At 37.6% G+C, this 18,584-nt stretch overlaps 3 protein-coding genes across 4 annotated transcripts in view; 2 read left to right on the top strand and 1 right to left on the bottom strand.

Annotated features, from left to right (window-relative positions):
- Positions 1–8,505: 8,505 nt before the first annotated feature.
- Positions 8,506–13,027, top strand: LOC135717850 (desmin). Its single transcript, XM_073815273.1, is given in 9 exon segments — positions 8,506–9,005; positions 9,008–9,058; positions 9,061–9,228; positions 9,231–9,495; positions 10,568–10,577; positions 11,382–11,429; positions 12,337–12,432; positions 12,680–12,830; positions 12,921–13,027. Coding segments are annotated over 9 exon segments (948 nt in total). The 5' UTR covers positions 8,506–8,953.
- Positions 13,028–13,029: 2 nt separating this feature from the next.
- Positions 13,030–16,084, top strand: LOC141282441 (desmin-like). The gene is made up of 3 exons (XM_073815366.1): positions 13,030–13,304; positions 13,460–13,503; positions 15,709–16,084. The coding sequence occupies exons 1-3, from the start codon at positions 13,096–13,098 to the stop codon at positions 15,849–15,851; spliced, it is 396 nt and encodes a 131-aa protein (XP_073671467.1). The 5' UTR covers positions 13,030–13,095; the 3' UTR covers positions 15,852–16,084.
- Positions 16,085–16,226: 142 nt separating this feature from the next.
- tmem198ab (transmembrane protein 198ab) overlaps positions 16,227–18,584 on the bottom strand; it is a 28,216-nt gene continuing 25,858 nt past the window's right edge. For both annotated transcript variants that reach the window (XM_065240102.2, XM_065240101.2), the window contains exon 5: positions 16,227–17,916. In XM_065240102.2, coding sequence (XP_065096174.1) covers positions 17,761–17,916 — 156 coding nt within the window. In that variant the 3' untranslated portion in view covers positions 16,227–17,760. The remainder of the gene's footprint in view (positions 17,917–18,584) is intronic.

Genomic DNA, 18,584 nt, shown 5'->3' with positions numbered 1-18,584 from the left:
GTGGTGTAAATGTTTGTATATTGCAGGTTGCATATTTAAGTATTTATATATTTTAGATGTTTCATGTACATATACTGTATATATCCCAAATATATTCATACATTGTATGTGCATGTTCTCATATATGTACACATATTGTGCATACATTTACAATAAATATGTACATATATTTCCATCTAATTTTAAATATATGTAAAATGTATTCCACAATATATCAAACACATATCTACATATATATTTCCATATAGTTGTACATATATTTGAAATATATTCTACCATATAGTAAACATACATGTGACACTATATCTGTACATATATTTTTAATACATATTCCCATATATGCACATATATTTCCCATCTTATTTTACATATATTTAAAATGTATTCCACAATATATCGAACACATATCTACATATATTTCATGTATATTTCCATATAATTTTACATATATTTGAAATATATTCTACCATATAGTAAACATATATGTGAAACTATATCTCTACATATATTGTTAATACATTTTCGCATATCAAAATACAATATTGCAGATATTTATAAATATAATATTGCATATATTTTTAAATATATAAACACATATATTATATCCATGTACAATATATTGAAAGTGGCAATAATTTGTATATTTTGCAATATACTGCAATATATTACACATATATAGAATATGTACCATCAATATATTATTCCATGTATTGCCAATGTATAATATATTGGAAAATTGAAAGTAAAATAATATATTGCAATATATTACAATATATTTCAAGTAATATATTGGTAAATATATTTTCCTTTCGTAAGGGATTGAATAAGTTGAAATAAATTAAATACATTCATGTAAAATCTATAACATCATTTCTTATGTTTATTTGTTGTTGTTGTAATATTGTGTTAAACTTCCTAAATAAAACAGTTCAATTAATTTAAAGGATTTGTTTAGAGTTCATGATTAACTTACATTACAATATTAGAAGCTGTCTTCTTTTAAAAATAATTTTTTTTAACCTTTCAGATCTAAATTTTAACACTATTAAAAACATAACAAACAGAAAGGGTAACACACGTATGTAACAAAATTATTCTGATTGAAAACAATGGCACATGAAAGCACCACATTGTTTTTCATGCAAGCAGTCAACCGTGATCCTTCAATTGGAATGATTTATGGTTAAAAGACTAGAAAGAGTTAACATCAATGTGATTATTAAATCATAAAACTCAATGGCAGTCAGTGAGAACCAAAAGGATAACAAGGAAAATGTAATTGCCCACATGGAAAAAACATATATAAACATATATGTTTCAATATAGGTTTTGATATAAGTTTTACATATATGTGACATATATAAAATTGGCCGTTTTCCTATATTATAAGTACATAAATGTACATATATGCACATATATGTTAACCTATATATTGGTAAAATTATTAAAATCTGTAGCTGCTAATAAATTAAACATAAATAAAGGTCCAACCAATGACAGTCTGCACCTGCAGGAGCCAGGATTCAAACCTCCAACCTTCCGATCACAAAAAAAATGCAATCCCACGTGCCACTGCTGGGATTCGAACACCCAACCTTCAACTCGATCTACCATCTGCGCTACTGTCGCTGTTAAATAACACTGAACAGTAGCTGTTAAATTAAACCATTTTGTTATACATGTCCTAAACAGATCTTGTAAATGTTTTAAATGTGCAGACATCATAACTTTATTTAATAATTCACATAATTTATAGGCTGTATATGCACATAAATGCACCTCAGTTTTGCATATATGCAGCATATATATTATCATATATGGGCATATATGCTGTATATATGCAGCATATATGTGCATATAAGCTGCATATAGGTTTCATATATGCACATATATCCTACATATAGGTTCTTTCCATGTGGGTGCACATATTTGTAAACATTAGGAATAACAAATAGAAATGGTGTTGGTTAGAATCCAAATGATTCCTTTAAAGAGCACCTATTTCATTGCTAAAATCAAGGTTATTTTGTGTATTCGCTATAATACAATGTGTTCACGTGGTTTTTGGTTAAAAAACACATTATTTTCCACATACCATACATTTTTGTAGCTCCAGATTTCACTCTCTTCCTGAAACGCACAGATTTGAAAAGCTCTGTGTCCCTGATTGGCCAGCTAATCTGTACAGTATGTTGTGATTAGCCTGAATACCTCTGACGTCAGCCGGAAATATGACGCTCTTTACCATGTTTGAAATATTAGGTCACAATGCAATACTGACAGGAGTTAACTTACAGGCTGTGAGTGAAGCGGGAGAAATTATGATAATGTCGGTCTACTACATAACAAATCTTAATAAGTAAACTGTTGATTACAATCTGTGTGTTTGTTGTAGTCCAAGAAAAGAGATTTATGTTGGAGATGATAACTCGCGTTATCATTTACTTTGGGGTTTGTACCTTTTGCATATTTGGGTATGTACCTCTTGTGGAAGATCTTAAATATATCTGGAGAATGGAAAAACTTTAAACAGTGGCAGTTTGCAGAGGGAGTTTGAATCCCAAAAGAGGAAGTTTCTAAGACCATCCTCCAGAATCATTTAGCTTCTAAGTGATGAAGGTAAGATCTTCTTCAGCATAGTTGCAAAGCGTTTGGCAGAGTTCTTTCTAAAAAATGGATACATAGACACTTCTGTGCAGAAAGGTGGCATACCTGGTGTCCCAGGCTGCCTAGCACACAGGCGTGGTTACACAGCTCCTCAGAGAAGCAAAGGAGAACAGGGGCGATCTGGTGGTGCTTTGGTTAGACCTGGCCAATGCCTATGGCTCTATGCCCCATAAACTGGTCCAGGAGGCTCTGGAGAGGCACCATGTTCCTGTCATAGTGATAAATCTTATCCAGGATTACTACAGTGATTTTAAGATGAGAGTCTCATCTGAGTCAACAACATCAGAGTGGCACAGGCTAGAAGTGGGAATCATCACAGGCTGCACCATCTGAGTGATCCTGTTCTCTCTGGCAATGAATAAGTTGGTGAAATCTGCTGAACCGGAGTGTAGAGGGCCCAAATCCAAAACTGGAACACCGCAACCACCAATCTGTGCATTTATGGATGACCTCACAATGACAACGGAGTCAGTGCCTGAAGACAGCTTGCCCACTGAAGCTAAGCAGGGCTGAGCCTGGTCAGTACTTGGATGGGAGACCACCTAGGAAAACCAGGTTGCTGCTGGTAGGGGTGTTAGTGAGACCAGCAGGGGGTGCTCACATTGTGGTCTGTGTGGGTCCTAACACCCCAGTATAGTGATGGGGACACTATACTGTCAAAAAGCACCGTCCTTCGGATGAGACGTTAAAACCGAGGTCCTGACTCTCTGTGGTCATTAAAAATCCCAGGATGTCTTTCGAAAAAGAGTAGGGGTGTACCCCGGCATCCTGGTCAAACTTGCCCATTGGCCTACTAATCCTCCCCACATGGCTATATCACTCTATCTCTCTATCTCCTCTCCACTAATAAGCTGGTGTGTGGTGGGCGTTCTGGTGCAATATGGCTTCCGTCGCATCTTCCAGGTGGATGCTGCACATTGGTGGTGGTTGAGGAGATTCCCCCGTTCATATGTAAAGCGCTTTGAGTACTGAGAAAAGCGCTATATAAATGTAAGGAATTAATATTATTATTATTATTCAGCCTGCTGTTCTGTCTGCATGGGTATACCAACATGGGATTCTACTAAGGATAATGTGGCCTCTGCTCCTGTTTCCGATTACCACCATCTCAACCTGTACACCCGAGGTCTGGTCGATACACCAGGATTTGCCCTGTGCCAGAGAAAGGGAATTCTTTAGCACTTTTTGAGCTGCTGCCCAAGAGCTTTGTGGGAAAGACCGATATCGCTGGAGGCATGACCAGGTGCTCAAAACAATTGCACAGAGCATCCAGGCTACTATCAGCAACTGCCGCAAAGTCAAAGCCCTCCAAGCTAACCATCAGCTTCATCAGGGCTGGAGAGAAATCAGAGAGATCTGCCAGGGTAATATCAGGGCTTCTTAACACCGCACAGGACTGGCAGCTGAAAGTAGACTTGTGCAGACAACTTAAGTTCCCTCAGCATGTCGTCAATACCACCTACCACCTTGAGACCTGACATTGTCTTGGTATTTGACAATGCAACAAAGAACCTGGTCATCACTGAGCCATGGGAAGACCGAATGGATGGGGAGGCACACAAACTCCAAATCAGGATTTGCAGGACTGTAAATAGTCATTTATCAGGTGATGAATATCATTACTAACGAGCTAAAATGCTGAAAATGTGACTGTTGAAAAGTCAACTGTTAAAACATGAAATAATGTCAATCGAACTGGATAATGTAAATTAAACTGGGTAATTAGTCATCTTAACCCGTGTGTTTAAGATATTTAAGTGATTAATGTTTAAATTCCTAATTGCAGAGTTTAACTCGGCTTAAAAGCTGGATTCTACATATATAAGGCACTGTTTACAATTCTACATTGTTCTGAGTCATTTACCCATTCGGTTCTTTTGAACTGAGTCGAATGCTCGGTCAGCTCTTCCGAATAGAGAATCATCACAGTACTTGAATAATTTGGGCAGAGCATTTTGTTATGTGTTATATTGAAAGCTTTAAAAGATATTAAAGGGTCCTTTCTCTCTCTCTTTTTTTGATAACCATTAATATGTGGTCATATAGGAATGTAAACAAATAACCCTGTGTCTTCTCCTTGTTGTAGAAATAAGGAAATAAGCCTACACAGAGACATTTAGCACAACTTTATTGATTTTATTAAGAGAGGTGTAGTGTGTAACAATATTACGTGTATTACGTGTGTACGACTCACATTATTTTTGCTTGTATACTAAAACAGAAAATTCAGCAAAAATTCCACATTCAAGCAGATGAGGGCAAAGGACTGAACTGGGTCCTTTACTAATAAGCGCCATTATGCCTTACTATTGGGTTACAAATATAAATTAAAATACTACAAACATTAGACTCAACTTACAGTTTACACCATACATGCTACATCTGATAGAAAGAAATGATCAGCCAGGGTATATGCTCAGTGCTCTCCAACAGGTTGCCCGCACAAAGTCTCTGAGGTGCCCGCCAAAGCATAATTATTTATTTTTTGCATATTTTGTATATTTGCTTGGCTTCTTTTATGTATGTTAACATTTTAAACAATAATAAAAATATAAAGTAAAATAAAGTAAAATCAACAAGTAAAACTAAAACATTTTGAGTATATCAAAAAGTAGCCCTTCAGATTGTTTATCCATTGTGGTAGCCCTTGCTCACAAAAAGGTTGGAGACCCCTGTGCTTAATACTTTAAAGGGCACATATTATGCCCGTTTTTACAATATGTAATATAAGTCTCAGTTATTTTCAAAATGTGTCTGTGGCCAGGGGTGGGGCTTAAGCTGTGTGACATCACCTTGCTAGGAGAATCAAAATATAATGTCTAATGAGATTGCTTTGGTTTAATGGGGATTAAAAAGGAAGGGTTAAATAGATTGTTTTCATTGTAGGGTGGCTGTGTTCACACACTGCCAACACACATGTCCCAACACTTTGTTAAAGTGTTTTTGGTTTAATAGGTGCCCTTTAAGCACACTTAATACTACCTTTTAGTGTTAATAGCAAATGTTTGGATGTCGATGACTTACTTTAATTAGGCTTATGAAAAGCAATAAGACATGGAAGGCAAGAGGAAACCTGTTTTCTCAAAACAATTGCGTCACTATAGAAACTTGTGGTGACTAGGTTTAAGAGGCCAAAAACACTTGTTGTTTATCAAAAAAAAGTGTGCACTTACAAAGTGTGTTTGTGTGTGTCTTTGCATGTACTGCTTCCTGGTGGGAATAAAAATGAAGAAGCATGAGCTGTACTTTGCTCCTCTGACCAACACTGGAATACGCACAAAAGTTAGATTTGTATTAATCACAAGACTTCATTATTACACAAATTTAATTCAGTGTTTAAAAATCAACCATTTTCAACCTATTTGGGTCTTGGGGAGTGTTTAGCCTAACCCAGATATCTCTGCTGAAGGCAACATCACACACATCATTATCAGTTTTTCATTATCACTTTCAGAACTGATGTAAAATTGTATGTTTGTTTGTTTTGTTTACAATGTCCTTTTCTAAATGAGAACTTTTTTTATACTTTTGCCAAGATATTGTTCCTGACACTTTAGGGTATGTTGTGTTTTTATTCAGTCATGAAGCACAAGTGAAATGTCATCGCTTCTTTATGAATAACAATACGGCCTCATCTGATAGTAAAAGGTCAGCGTCGCTTATTAAAGCAGTTTCCTGGATGACTGGAACATCTCCTGTTACTATGGATTTAAAGACTTATCTGTTCTGAGTAGGGTGGCCATTCGTGCCAGTTCCGCCGGACACGTCCCGAACATTTTTTCGGGTTCGTTCCCCGGAAGTCGTGTTAGTCGACTGCATACGTCATCAAGGTTTAATATTTCGGGTTTAATTTCAGAAAAGCAACCGTTACATTTCAAGGTAAGAATGAAACTACAATGATTGTATGTCTTAAAATAAATAAATATTAATTATTATTAACTGAAATGTGAGAACCTCGATGACGTATGCGGTCGAGCAATGCGACTTCCGGAGAACGAACCCGAAAACATGTTCGGGACGTGTCCGGCGGAACTGGCACGAATGGCCACCCTAGTTCTGAGTCTGAAATCTTGTATTTTTCTGATTTTGACCAAAGCGATTCAATCACTGGAAATTGAATGTGTCTGCCCTGCATACTAGCAAGACCAGCATATGTTGTGTTTTGGTACTGGTTTGCTAGTGAACACCAGCTAAACCAGCATCAGCACCAGCATTAGCACCAGCTAAACCAGCACCAAGCCAGCATAAGCACCAGCATGATGGTCATACCAGCAAGACCAGCATATGTTGTGTTTTGGTGCTGGTATGCTGGCGACCACCAGCTAAACCAGCATCAAACTAATACTAGCATTCACCAGCATTCACTAAATTATACAAATTTTTTATTAACAATTTATAGAAAACACATTTCTTAAAACAAACATGTCTAAGGAAATCACCACTGTTTTTCAATATTTACTATGTTTTACCTTAACTTAGCTGAATTAATACATACCTATCTGTTGCGGTGACTGCCAATCATCACTCACAGAGGTTGTGGGTGAATGCTGTTTGACTCGTGTACCAAAAAACAATGTCCATATCTTCACACTCACGTTCTATATTTCGTTTATTCATATATAGTTTAAATATTAAAAAGAGTTTACAAAGTATACAGATCTTACGCTTTCCAATGCCATGCCAATCATGGTCAAAACTGGTATGCTCATTAACCGCACCTGTGTAGCATTTCTTCTTTACCTATCTTATACATTTCCCAATCTCAATACTCCACCTAGTGTACAAAATAAGAATAACACATGGCTCTTTTACACTTTCTTTTTTCAATGCGTGCACGTTTAATCTTTGTACAGCGTTTCTTGCATATGTTAGCATTTAGCCTAGCCCCATTCATTCCTATGGCTACAAACAAAAGTTTTATTTTGTTCCACCATACTTACTCGTGTAACTACTCATGTAACAGTCTTTAAATGGGGAAAACATGTTTGGTGGCTACTAAATTCATCCCTGTTTGGAGCCATAGGAATGAATGGGGCTAGGCTAAATGCTAACACATTCACGAGGCGCTGTACAAAGATTAAAAGTGCACACATTGATAAAAGATAGGTATGTATTAATTTGTCTAAGTTGAGGTAACAACATAGTAAAATATTGGAAAACTGTGGTGTTTCCCTTTAAACCTTCATTATCTGGTGATGAGCTGCAGAGCTCTAGGGATTGTACACCTTATTTAGAGCTGAGAGAGAGAGAGAGAGAGAGAGAGAGGAGGATGGATGAACAGATTACTAAACAGGAGGAAAATCGTGAAGAGCAGAAGAAGAGAAGTGTTTACATCTTCTATCACCTCAGAATTTGCCGAAATAATACCCCACAGCTGGGATGCCTAAACAATGTCATTTATGACATAGCAAATGTAATGCCATGAGTTTACCAGTGCAAGAGCTTTCCAAAGGACACAACAGCTCCTCTGTTCATACATTTCCTTTTAAAGCCAGGTTAGACAAACCATCTCCTCAGTCACTGTGGTCTGTAGGTGCAGCTCCTAACAAAGTCAGATTGTGATTATTTTCTCATGCTATTGTCAGCGCATTTACAAAAAACTGTAGAGCAATGCAACGACATCGTCTTTTAGAATCACTGTGCTCTTAAATTTTGGCTCTTGACTTTATGAGGTTAAAGGTATAGTTCATCCAAAAATGAAAATTGACATCATTTACATGTCACATAGGCTATTACTTTTCATTTTACACCAAACACAACAACAGACTGAATTTTATTGATCAATATTCTCAGTCAACATTTGCTATCATTTGTTGAAAAACACATGTAAGTCATCATCATAGTTTTTTAATCCATTTAGTAAAAAAAACATTTAAATAATTAAATTGACACACATGCTTGCTGTTACCCAGGGTTGCGGGTAAGGAACACATACTCTCAAAAAATACAGTTGCATTGGTCTAAAAGGTACACACTGTACCTTAGAAGTACATATCTGATCCTAAATGGTACATATTAGGACCTTTTCAAAAGGTACCTTTTTTTCTGAGAGTGAATAGTTTGAATTTAACAAAAAAGTGAGACAGCAGGGCTGTGAGTTAAAGCGAAAGGATGGGAGAAATATGGGTGGGATGGACAAGATGGGGCTGAAGTAGTTTGTGGTACTGGGAAAGAGGGAGGGGACAAGAGAGATAAATCTACAGTACAAATAGCCACACATGACCATGCCATGTGACTTCCTTCTAGCTCTGTCTTTTGTGTGTGTTTGTCTGCGTTGTGGTCCACCATGAGCCACTATTATGCCTCCTCCTCATCCTCTTACCGACGAGCATTCGGGGGCCCAGTGACCAAACACCACCCATGTCCTGTGCCACCGTTGGCCGGGCTTCTGGGGTCTACGAGTCTACGAGGTCAGCAAATCCTCCACTTCATCTCTGGGAATTTCCGGTTACAAAGCTCCTACCTACAGTATGCCCAACCTGTCTGTGGGCTATACCCGGTCTTACGGCGGGATGGGCGAGACACTGGACTTCAGTCTGGCAGACATGCTCAACCAAGAGTTTTCCAAACGCGCACCAACGAGAAAGTTGAGCTGCAGCACCTAAATGACCACTTTGCCATCTACATCGAGAAGGTTCGCATGCTGGAACAGCAGAATCAGGGTTTGGTGGTCAAGGTGGAGAAGCTGAGGGGCCGGGAGCCCACTCATATCTCAGACCTGTATGAGGAAAAAACTGAAAATGAGGTAAAATGGGGACAAAGAGAACCTATACATGTTGAAAAGGGAATATGATACAAATCTAAATATATACTGCTGCATAAGCGAATGTTTGAAAGAAATTAATACATTTGCATGCTTGTATTTTTTGTTTTTGAAGCTGACAACCCACTCTTGATTTTCATATGTGGTATAAACACATGCTTTACATAACCATTCTGAGTCATTCAGTGGCAGCAATGAAATGAAAGTAATCTCTCTGTTGCTAACATCTCACAAAGACTCTGATGCGCAGCAAAGATAACAATCTGATAGCAACACAAATATTAATTTTAATCATAACACAACACAGGAATCTTGCTCAAACAAAAGCATGGGATTTTGTTAGATTTATGCTTAAAACATGGCAAATAAAGTCTTATTAATATCTTTGTGCTTCTGAAGTAAACATATGAAGAGCTCAGATGCAAGTGCATCTGACATGCTTTTTTGTAAATTAAGGCCGGGATTGAGTAGATTTAGAGTGAAAGTATTTGATGAACATATAATACGTATTTTATAATACGTAAAAACAACAATATTTTTCTGATAATATAATGTGTTTGCGTGGTTTATGGTAAAAAAACACCTTATTTTCCACATACTGTCCATTTTTGTATCTCCAGATTTCCCCGTCTTGAAACACACTGATTGTGTACAAAACTCATCGATTTGAAAAGCGGTGTGTCCCTGATTGGCCAGCTAATCTGTACATTGTGATTGGTGTGAAAACCTCTAACATCAGCCGGAAATGTGACGCTCTTTACCATGTTTGAAAGATTCAGTCACAATGCAACGCTAACAGGAGTTAACTTATAGGCTGTGAGTCCAAAGTGGGAGGAATGATGATAATGTCGATCTTGTCTACATCACCAATCCCAGGAAGTAAACTGTTGCCTGCAATCTGAGATTTGAAAAGAGATTTATGTTAGCGACGATAACTTGCGTCATCGTTAACTTTGGGGTTTTTACCTTTTGCATATTGTTAACATATACTAACCATAGACTGTAAAAAAGATGGATGATGCCTGTTCGCTCTCTTCCATTGGTGAAAAGTGAAGCCGCCAGTGTCCCGATATGGCACTGACATCTTGGGTCTTGAGTCTGCGCAGTAGCGTTTTCAGGACCAGTCATGCGCAGTAGTGAGCAGGAAGTGAAGCCGAGAAATCAAGACCCCGCCCTCGCTCCCGTAGAATGCGCATATCACACGATATCACAGCTGTCAATCATGACGTGACACCGTTTTTATATCATTAAAAACGAACTAAACACAAACCTATTTTAATAACAAACATTTGAATTTACACCAGCGTGATAAAAACTACAGGAAATGACAGAAACCAGCTTCGGAGAAAAGATAATTGAAGTGTAATTAAATTTTTTAGTTGGTCTCAAGTCCCATTGAATTACATGGGGAGGCGGGGTTTATGACCTATACTGGGACCAGTCACTGGGGGGCGATAGAGACGTTTTTGCTTCACTTTTCAGGGCTTGTGCGGCACGTTGATACTAACACAGACTTATGCACCAATGGAAATTTATAATCGAGAATCGCACCATAGGTGCTCTTTAATATCATAATCTCATTTTTGATGAAGGTGGTGGCATTTAGTGGCTTTGTATCTGAGCTCCTTATATCTTCCCTGCAATAGCTGTCATTTCATTGTAGGATAATCATAGACCAAGTATAGTCCAGCTATAAGTAATTCACTCAGAACCGGATAGGTTAATAAAGCCTTAGGGTAAAGCCTTAAATATAATTTTAAAGGATACTTGTCTTTCTACATACATTGTTTTAAATTAGCTTATGCATTTCCTATAAAGTATAGTCAAACTTATTTTTCTCTGGCCCCACTATACCTTCCATCAAGAGAAGTGTACGTGTATGAGGCTGCTGTACATTTCCTGTCTAATTAAAGGTAAGGAAAGAGGTTGCCTGTAATAATACATATCTGAGACCGCACTGAAAGAGGATGCAGAGAATAATTTGGCTGCATTCAGAGCAGTAAGACTCCCGAAACAGTCTTTTCTAAAAATAGCTGTACCCCTACATCCATCAGTATGTTAAAGCACCCCTTACTGACACATTTTAAGCTTTTTAACAGTTCTGGTGACAAACACAGAGAATTGTTTTCAGAGAAAGACTTTAAAAGGCTTACAATTATTAAAAATGTAAGCAAATTTAAACACTACATTGACTGTTTTGTCTTAATAATTAATTCATTTAAGTTGGGACAACAAGAAGCAATATTGCAACCACTTAACTTGAGCAAAAATCTAGCAAATTTAAAAAAAATAATAATAATAATTTGAATCAAATTTCAATCAAATATAAATAAAAAAATTCAGCGTACTGAATAATTAAAATTTGCTGTTAATGTACTCAAGCTATGCAATGGATGTGACAGAATACAAGTTACAGTAAGAAGATTTTTAGTTGAAACCGTATCATGTGAGGATTAATAAGATGCAAGTCTTTGAAAGTAAAATAAAATAGCACACTGGCAAAACTTTTTTTTGCCAAAAATGGTCCTTAGATGTCATTGGGATGGTACCATTTAAAAAAATACACATTTGTACCTGTTCAGTATTAGTACCTCAGAGTACAGTACATATTGGTACCAGAGAGTGCAAATTAGTACCTTAGGACCTCATATTAGCACCTTTAAAAAGGGTATTGCCCCAGCTTGGGACCATTACAGATACAGGCAATACTAAAGTAATCCCCATGGCACCTGATGATATACTTAAGTCTCCTCAATTGGTTTGTGCAAGAAACTTAATGTTATGTATAGCATACAAGTAATCCAAAAGCTTTTTCATTTTCCAGTGAACTAACACTTCTATACCTTTCCGTTCTAGGCTATTTCAATCAGGCGTAGTTTTGATTTTGTTATTACTTTCACTCTCAGGACGTAGATGCCGCCACCTTGGCCCGCCTGGATCTGGAAAGACGTATCGAGACTCTCCTGGAAGAGATTGCTTTCCTCAAGAAGATCCACGAGGAGGTCAGCACACACATACAGCACTTTTAATTCATTGTTATTATGCATTACATTTTCTGCCTGTTAGAAATTGTTTGTTACCTTGCATTTACTATATGTTGAAAAAGTGAGGTCTGTTCCTGGAGATTACAAGGCCAGCTGTGTGTGGATGCTTGAGCTCTTCCCTTAATCCTAATATTATTATTAGCAATGCTGTCTGCTTTGTTACACACAAGCACAAACACACAACTTTCTCTTTGTCCATGTTTAGGAAATCCGTGAGTTGCAGGCACAGATGCAGGAGACTGCAGTCCAGATCCAGATGGATATGTCTAAACCAGACCTGACAGCTGCTTTAAGGGACATTCGGGCACAGTACGAGGGCATCGCTGCAAAGAATATCGCTGAGGCTGAGGAGTGGTGTATGTCAAAGGTGAGAATCTGGAAATAAATGCATAGCTTTGTCCAGATATCAACCCAGTGATCTTTGTCTACTGTACTTTGATCACCAGGTGACAGACCAGTGAGCAAAAATAATGACGCTCTGAAACAGGCCAAGCTGGAGACCATGGAGTACAGACACCAGATCCAACCCTACACCTGTGAGATCAACTCGTGATGCATCTGGTTGTATTTTTCTGTGTGATTTTCATCTCCATCTCTCCTCCTTTGTAGAACTAGTCTCTCATGAGACAAATGAGAGATATGGAGGATCGTCACGGTCGAGAGGCTGGTACTTTCCAGGATACAATTGCCAGGATGAAGACGGAGATTGCAAACATGAAGGACGAGATGGCACGTCACCTGCGAGAATACCAGGACCTGCTCAATGTTAAAATTGCCTTGGATGTGGAGATTGCCACCTACAGGAAGCTTTTGGAGGGAGAGGAGAGCAGGTACAAAGAAAATAAGAAACATACAATCCTGGGATATGAAGAAGCGTTCTAATAAATGACAGCTTTAGCATGATGTATTCCTATTATTTTAACATTTCTACATGTTTGAGGAGTATGTGATTAAACATTTTACATTCTTCTCTATCATCTTAAAGGATTGTGATGTCTATGCAGGCCTATTCTACTATAAGCTTTAGAGGTAAGAAAGACACGTTTGTGAAAAGGTTGATGCGTTTACTTAAAGTGGCCACAAGGTGGAGCCTTTGCTAGACAATCTGCACAAATATTATGAAAATCTAACTTTAAATGCTATAATCAGATCCCCAAAGTGAAAAGAACAATCTGCACTATTCAAACACGGCACTGCCATTTAGTGCAGAAATATAGTGAGAAAATAACACAGCACAATTGAATTTTGATTTCAACAAACCACCATTATGGTGATCAGTGTTTGCATGTCACCAGCTCACTTAAGGGACACACCCAAAATGGCACATTTTTGCTCACAGCTACAAAGTGGCAATTTTAACATGCTATAATAAATTATCTTTGGTGTATTTCGTCACATATGGATACCAAAGACCTATTTTACATCTTTAAAAGTCTTGTGAAATGTCCCCTTTAAATTATTGTTTTAAGTAAATTAATAAATTAAATACCAACTGTAATTTACTGCATATATATTAGTATATGGAATAGTTACGCCAAATATGAATATTCTCTTATAATTTACTCAATGTTTGTTAGTTCAGTTAAACACAGATACTTTTCATCTTAAAGGTGCACTGTGTAACTTTTAGGAGTATCTGTTGACGGAAATATACACTATATTTTCAGTGGTTTATAAAAGCTTTACATAATGAACTGTTATATTTTCATTACCTTAGAATATGCTATTTTTATCTACATACACCTACATGGAAGTCACCATTTTGCACCACCATGTTTCTTCTCTACAGAGCGTGTTTCATCACTATGTTGTCTTTTGATTATATGTTTTTCTGTGGCATCTACTGTAACTTCTTGATGCGTTTTGAGAAGGGTGAGCTGTGGACTGAGCCATGATTGCAATCCGCAATGTCACCACTAGATGCCGCAAAAAACTACACACAGCACCTTTAAATGTTGACGCGTCCTCTTCTTAATGAGAACAACTTGGTGAACCTCCAAAATACATCCATCCTTAAAGTAATCCAAATAAGCCCTATTGAGACGAAAACATTTGTTTAATTGAGGGAGAGGAAATGCACTCAAAGAAAACAGTCATCATCAAGAGCATTAAGACACGTGATGGAAAGTTGCGATGTCCATACAGTATAAATTTGATTTCTTAATATTACTGGTGACAAATAAGAGAATTCTACTTTTTTTATCCTCTAAGGCAGTGGTTCTCAAACTGGGGGCCGCGAGAAGGTGACGGGGGGCCCCAGTTTTATGACATTTTATAAAATACATTAATTTATCATACATTCTGTGTAATTAAACCTAAAAAAATAAGGCTACTTACCAACAGCTACTTTGTATAACTGTTTTGTTTAATTAAAATGTTAAATTTTAGAACAGGTTTTTTTTGTCATAAATTTTCTTTGGGGGGCTGCAAAGGAATGCACTGTACACAAGGGGGGCTGCAAGTGGAAAAACCACTTGGTTGAGAACCACTGCTCTAACTCTAAAGGGCCGTTTCCCATTATAACAATAAGATGTCCTTGACACACTGTGATTCATCACGTAGCTCTAACAGTGAAAAAAAAAACTCTAAACAGTGAATCTACAGTAGTTTGTGTAACCTAATATCATACCTTTTGGTGTAATAGTCTAGTGTGGTAGAATAAAAACATTATGAAGTCAATTTCACTGCAACTCACAAATAATTTTATGTAATGGACCTTAGCAATGAGCATCCCCACAGTGCCATATGCGCGTGCACTTTATATTCAAGTAGATTTGATTGGGTGTCATTGTTTATTATTCATCAGTTGGAAAAAATGCTCAGGAAGTGATCCCAGTAATATAATTTATTGTATCTTTATTGTTAGTCTCCAGAAAATTGTTTATACCTCAAAATCGGTATGTTTGTTTGATACAGGCTCAAACATATTGAGCATATATGGTCTGTGTGCTTTAAGAGCTACTGACTGACAAGAGCCGTGCTGTGAAACAGCCAATAAGAGCAGAGCTCAACATTAATATTCATGAACCTTCCAAATAAAGTAATAACACACCATGGCATTCTAGGAACAAATCCTAGGGTTGTAAATGGAGATGTAACAGTTTCTGGATAATTTTTGCAGTAAATAAAGTGACATACCTTATATGGAGATATCAGAGAACAATTTAACATTGTATCAGTGCATTCTTTGTCACCTTTAAACGTTTTTAAATAACCATCTACTGCCCCCTACAGGTGGTGAGCGAATCTACACAGCACCAGCAGGACATCATGTAAACATCTTACCAGGAGCATCAAAAACACAAAACCTAAATAAAAGTTTTTGGACAGTTATCATATTCTGCACTTTCTTTACACCACGCATTTTGGTAAAATGAGCACATTTGCATGAGTGGGATGAAAAGAGGTCACTTATCGAATCTGTGTTTTAAATATGCTGTTTTCTGTCAGATTGAAATGATGTAAGACAGACTAGTTTTTCTTTGTTTTGGATAAAGCATAAAATGGAAACACAGAAGGTAGAAAGTATGCAGGAAGGTGAAGATGGGGTTTAAAGGGAGATGTTTGGTAATAGGAAACAAGTAAGCTAAGATAAAAGGAGAGAAATTGATGTTTATAAGAATTAAGAATAACAAAAAAATTAAATAGACACCTTAAATCGATACATTCTAATAATGTCTGTTTTCTCTGTCCCTGTGTGTGTGTTCACATAAATGAAAAAAGAGATTACACAATGATCACAGGAGACACAGTGAATTTACACGGTTTACCATAATAACCAGGCCCATACAAACACATGCTGTTGTACAGTGTCCGAATAATAAACAAAAACTGTTTAGATTGTCAAAGATTTCATTGCATGATGGGGTCTTATGACTTTTGTCTTTGAGACCGCCCTCTGTTATCAGACAGAAACTAGAAAACATGACTCGTTATGTAAAACAAACAAACAAACTAATAAATACGTACAACCATCCATTAACATGTCAGGGTTTAGAAATCCCTTGATCAATAACTAAGAAATTTACCGATATCTAATAAATATGAGAAGCAATGTTGAAATGAATATACTAAATGTGCATTTTATGTACATAACGTAAATGTTTCTGCTTTGCAGAATAAAAAAAGAGTTAAGAGAGAAATATGGTGAAAATATCTGCTTTCAATTGTTCATCTGAAGATGGGTGTTAAAATGCATTGTGTTGAACAAAACCGGGGCCAATACATCATGCAGTTTGCCCCGAAGGATTATGGGGGTCTTTTTGAAAAAAGTTCTCAACCATCAAGTCCTCCACGATCACTTGGATGGCACTGCAGACTAGTTTCATACACGGCGATAACTGAACGGTCATGGTGAGATCCCTGTAGGTACGTTTGCCACAAATCCGGGGAAAAACCTTCAGTCACTTCTTCATCCTTGTGGGTTTCTAAAGTAATTTCCCCAAAGCAGCTAAATTTCTTTCGTCATTTTTCCTCCAAATTCACTTTGTCCCTGAGTATCGTCAGTCATGTACTGCATTTTGCTATTCCTTACACCAGATGTTCAGCTTTGCATCCCAGAGTGGACCATGTGGCTCTGATCAGCATTATTATGGCTCTTTGTCCTAAAGCCTTTGTGACACAAGGCTAAGGTGTTTTTTTGTACTGGAGTCTGAAAGCAAGGCACCCCTGCTCACTGGTATTTGGTACGGTCCTGGGCCGGAATGTGGGATTTTACAGTACAGACACTTGATTGGTGGTATCCACAAACTTTACGAGGGGTGGGGAATAGGGGGGCTGTCAGCCTTATAATACAAAGACAAGATTCAGCACCGACTGATGAATTCCTCACAAGAAGAAACGCAGTATTGCAAACGACGATGTACAGGCAACACACCATTTTACCACAGTTGACATTATTAAAAAAAAAAATAATTCAACAGAATGGATCCCAGCTTGATTTGATGTTACTACTGACCTCATAATGGTATCAATTAAGTGAACACAATGCCACACATTTGGCACGTTCATGTGTACGCGCACTAGTTTCTTGTTTGTGTGTGTTAGAAAACAGCTTTTTAATACAATTATGGTTTAGTGTTACAGTTGCTTTTATTTTTTAAGTGCTATAATTGTTTTTTTCTTTGTTGTTGTTTTCCTTCTGAAAAAATCCAAACTGAAGAGCTGCTAGAAGTCCAAGAGTCAATCTTGTATGTGTGTGGGACAGCGAGTGAGTCAGGGTCGGGTCAGCACCAGATTAGCACAATGTGTGTGTGATTGTTTATCAATGTCTATTTGTGAATGTCGTCAGACCCGAACGTTTGGTCCGACCCCAGCAGTGAGGGGAACGGTGGACCCGCAGTCATAGTCAATATCGACACTTGTGTGACCTGGATTCAATAGACCGCCCACTTGATAACCCCGCCCATCCATCTGTCTGTCCCGAAAATTCTGGATATAACTCTGGAAAGAGAGAAAGACAGAGATGAAGTTGATGATTAATACAACCATTAATATTTTTGAATATGACAGTTAGGGCTGGGCGATAATTCGATAACGATAATTTTACCGATATAAACTTTTTCGATAAAACGATAAGGACAGTTCGATAAGTGATCGATAATGTTTAAGCACTGTGCGTAATGTTGCGCGAGCACTTCCGGATGCGGCACGCGCTCTTGGTTTACAATCACAGTGACAGTCAGACTTGAAGGAGTGGAAGATGAGGCAAGTTATTCATTTATTAGAAGAGACCTATGATTTTCGCGATGCGTATAACGCGGACGGAATCACGGAATCCAAATGCGCGGAAACATTTTCTTGTGTGTAATGTTGGACGCGCAAACAGGGTTCGTCAAACACAGCAGACACAGGTGCGTGCAGTATACTTTACTTTCATTCAGCGTCCGCCTTGCGCACGCACACGTCCGCCCTGCGCACGCACACGTCCGCCCAGCTTTAAAAGTATATTTACAGGACATTCACAAATTCAGGAAACTGAGGAAAAGCAGCAGATCCACCACTGCAGTGAATATAGTGTTTGCGTATGTGCGCTCCCACAGCAAAGTGACACCCTTGACATCCATTTATCAGCGTGTATAGCTCGTATATGTATAACACACGCGTGATCA

Source organism: Paramisgurnus dabryanus, chromosome 7 (genome assembly GCF_030506205.2).
Source record: "Paramisgurnus dabryanus chromosome 7, PD_genome_1.1, whole genome shotgun sequence".
In the NCBI taxonomy this organism is placed as follows: Eukaryota; Metazoa; Chordata; class Actinopteri; order Cypriniformes; family Cobitidae; genus Paramisgurnus; species Paramisgurnus dabryanus.
Note: the sequence above shows the minus strand (reverse complement) of the source record. Positions and strands in the feature narration are given on the sequence as shown.

What these genes read in the sequence shown, in the direction of transcription:
- LOC141282441 (XM_073815366.1), top strand. Translation starts at nt 13,096, where the DNA reads ATGAGACAAATGAGAGATATGGAGGATCGTCACGGTCGAGAGGCTGGT. An exon ending in TTGGAGGGAGAGGAGAGCAG is followed by an intron (nt 13,305 to 13,459) that starts GTACAAAGAAAA and finishes ATCATCTTAAAG; the next exon opens with GATTGTGATGTCTATGCAGG. An exon ending in TTCTACTATAAGCTTTAGAG is followed by an intron (nt 13,504 to 15,708) that starts GTAAGAAAGACA and finishes TGCCCCCTACAG; the next exon opens with GTGGTGAGCGAATCTACACA.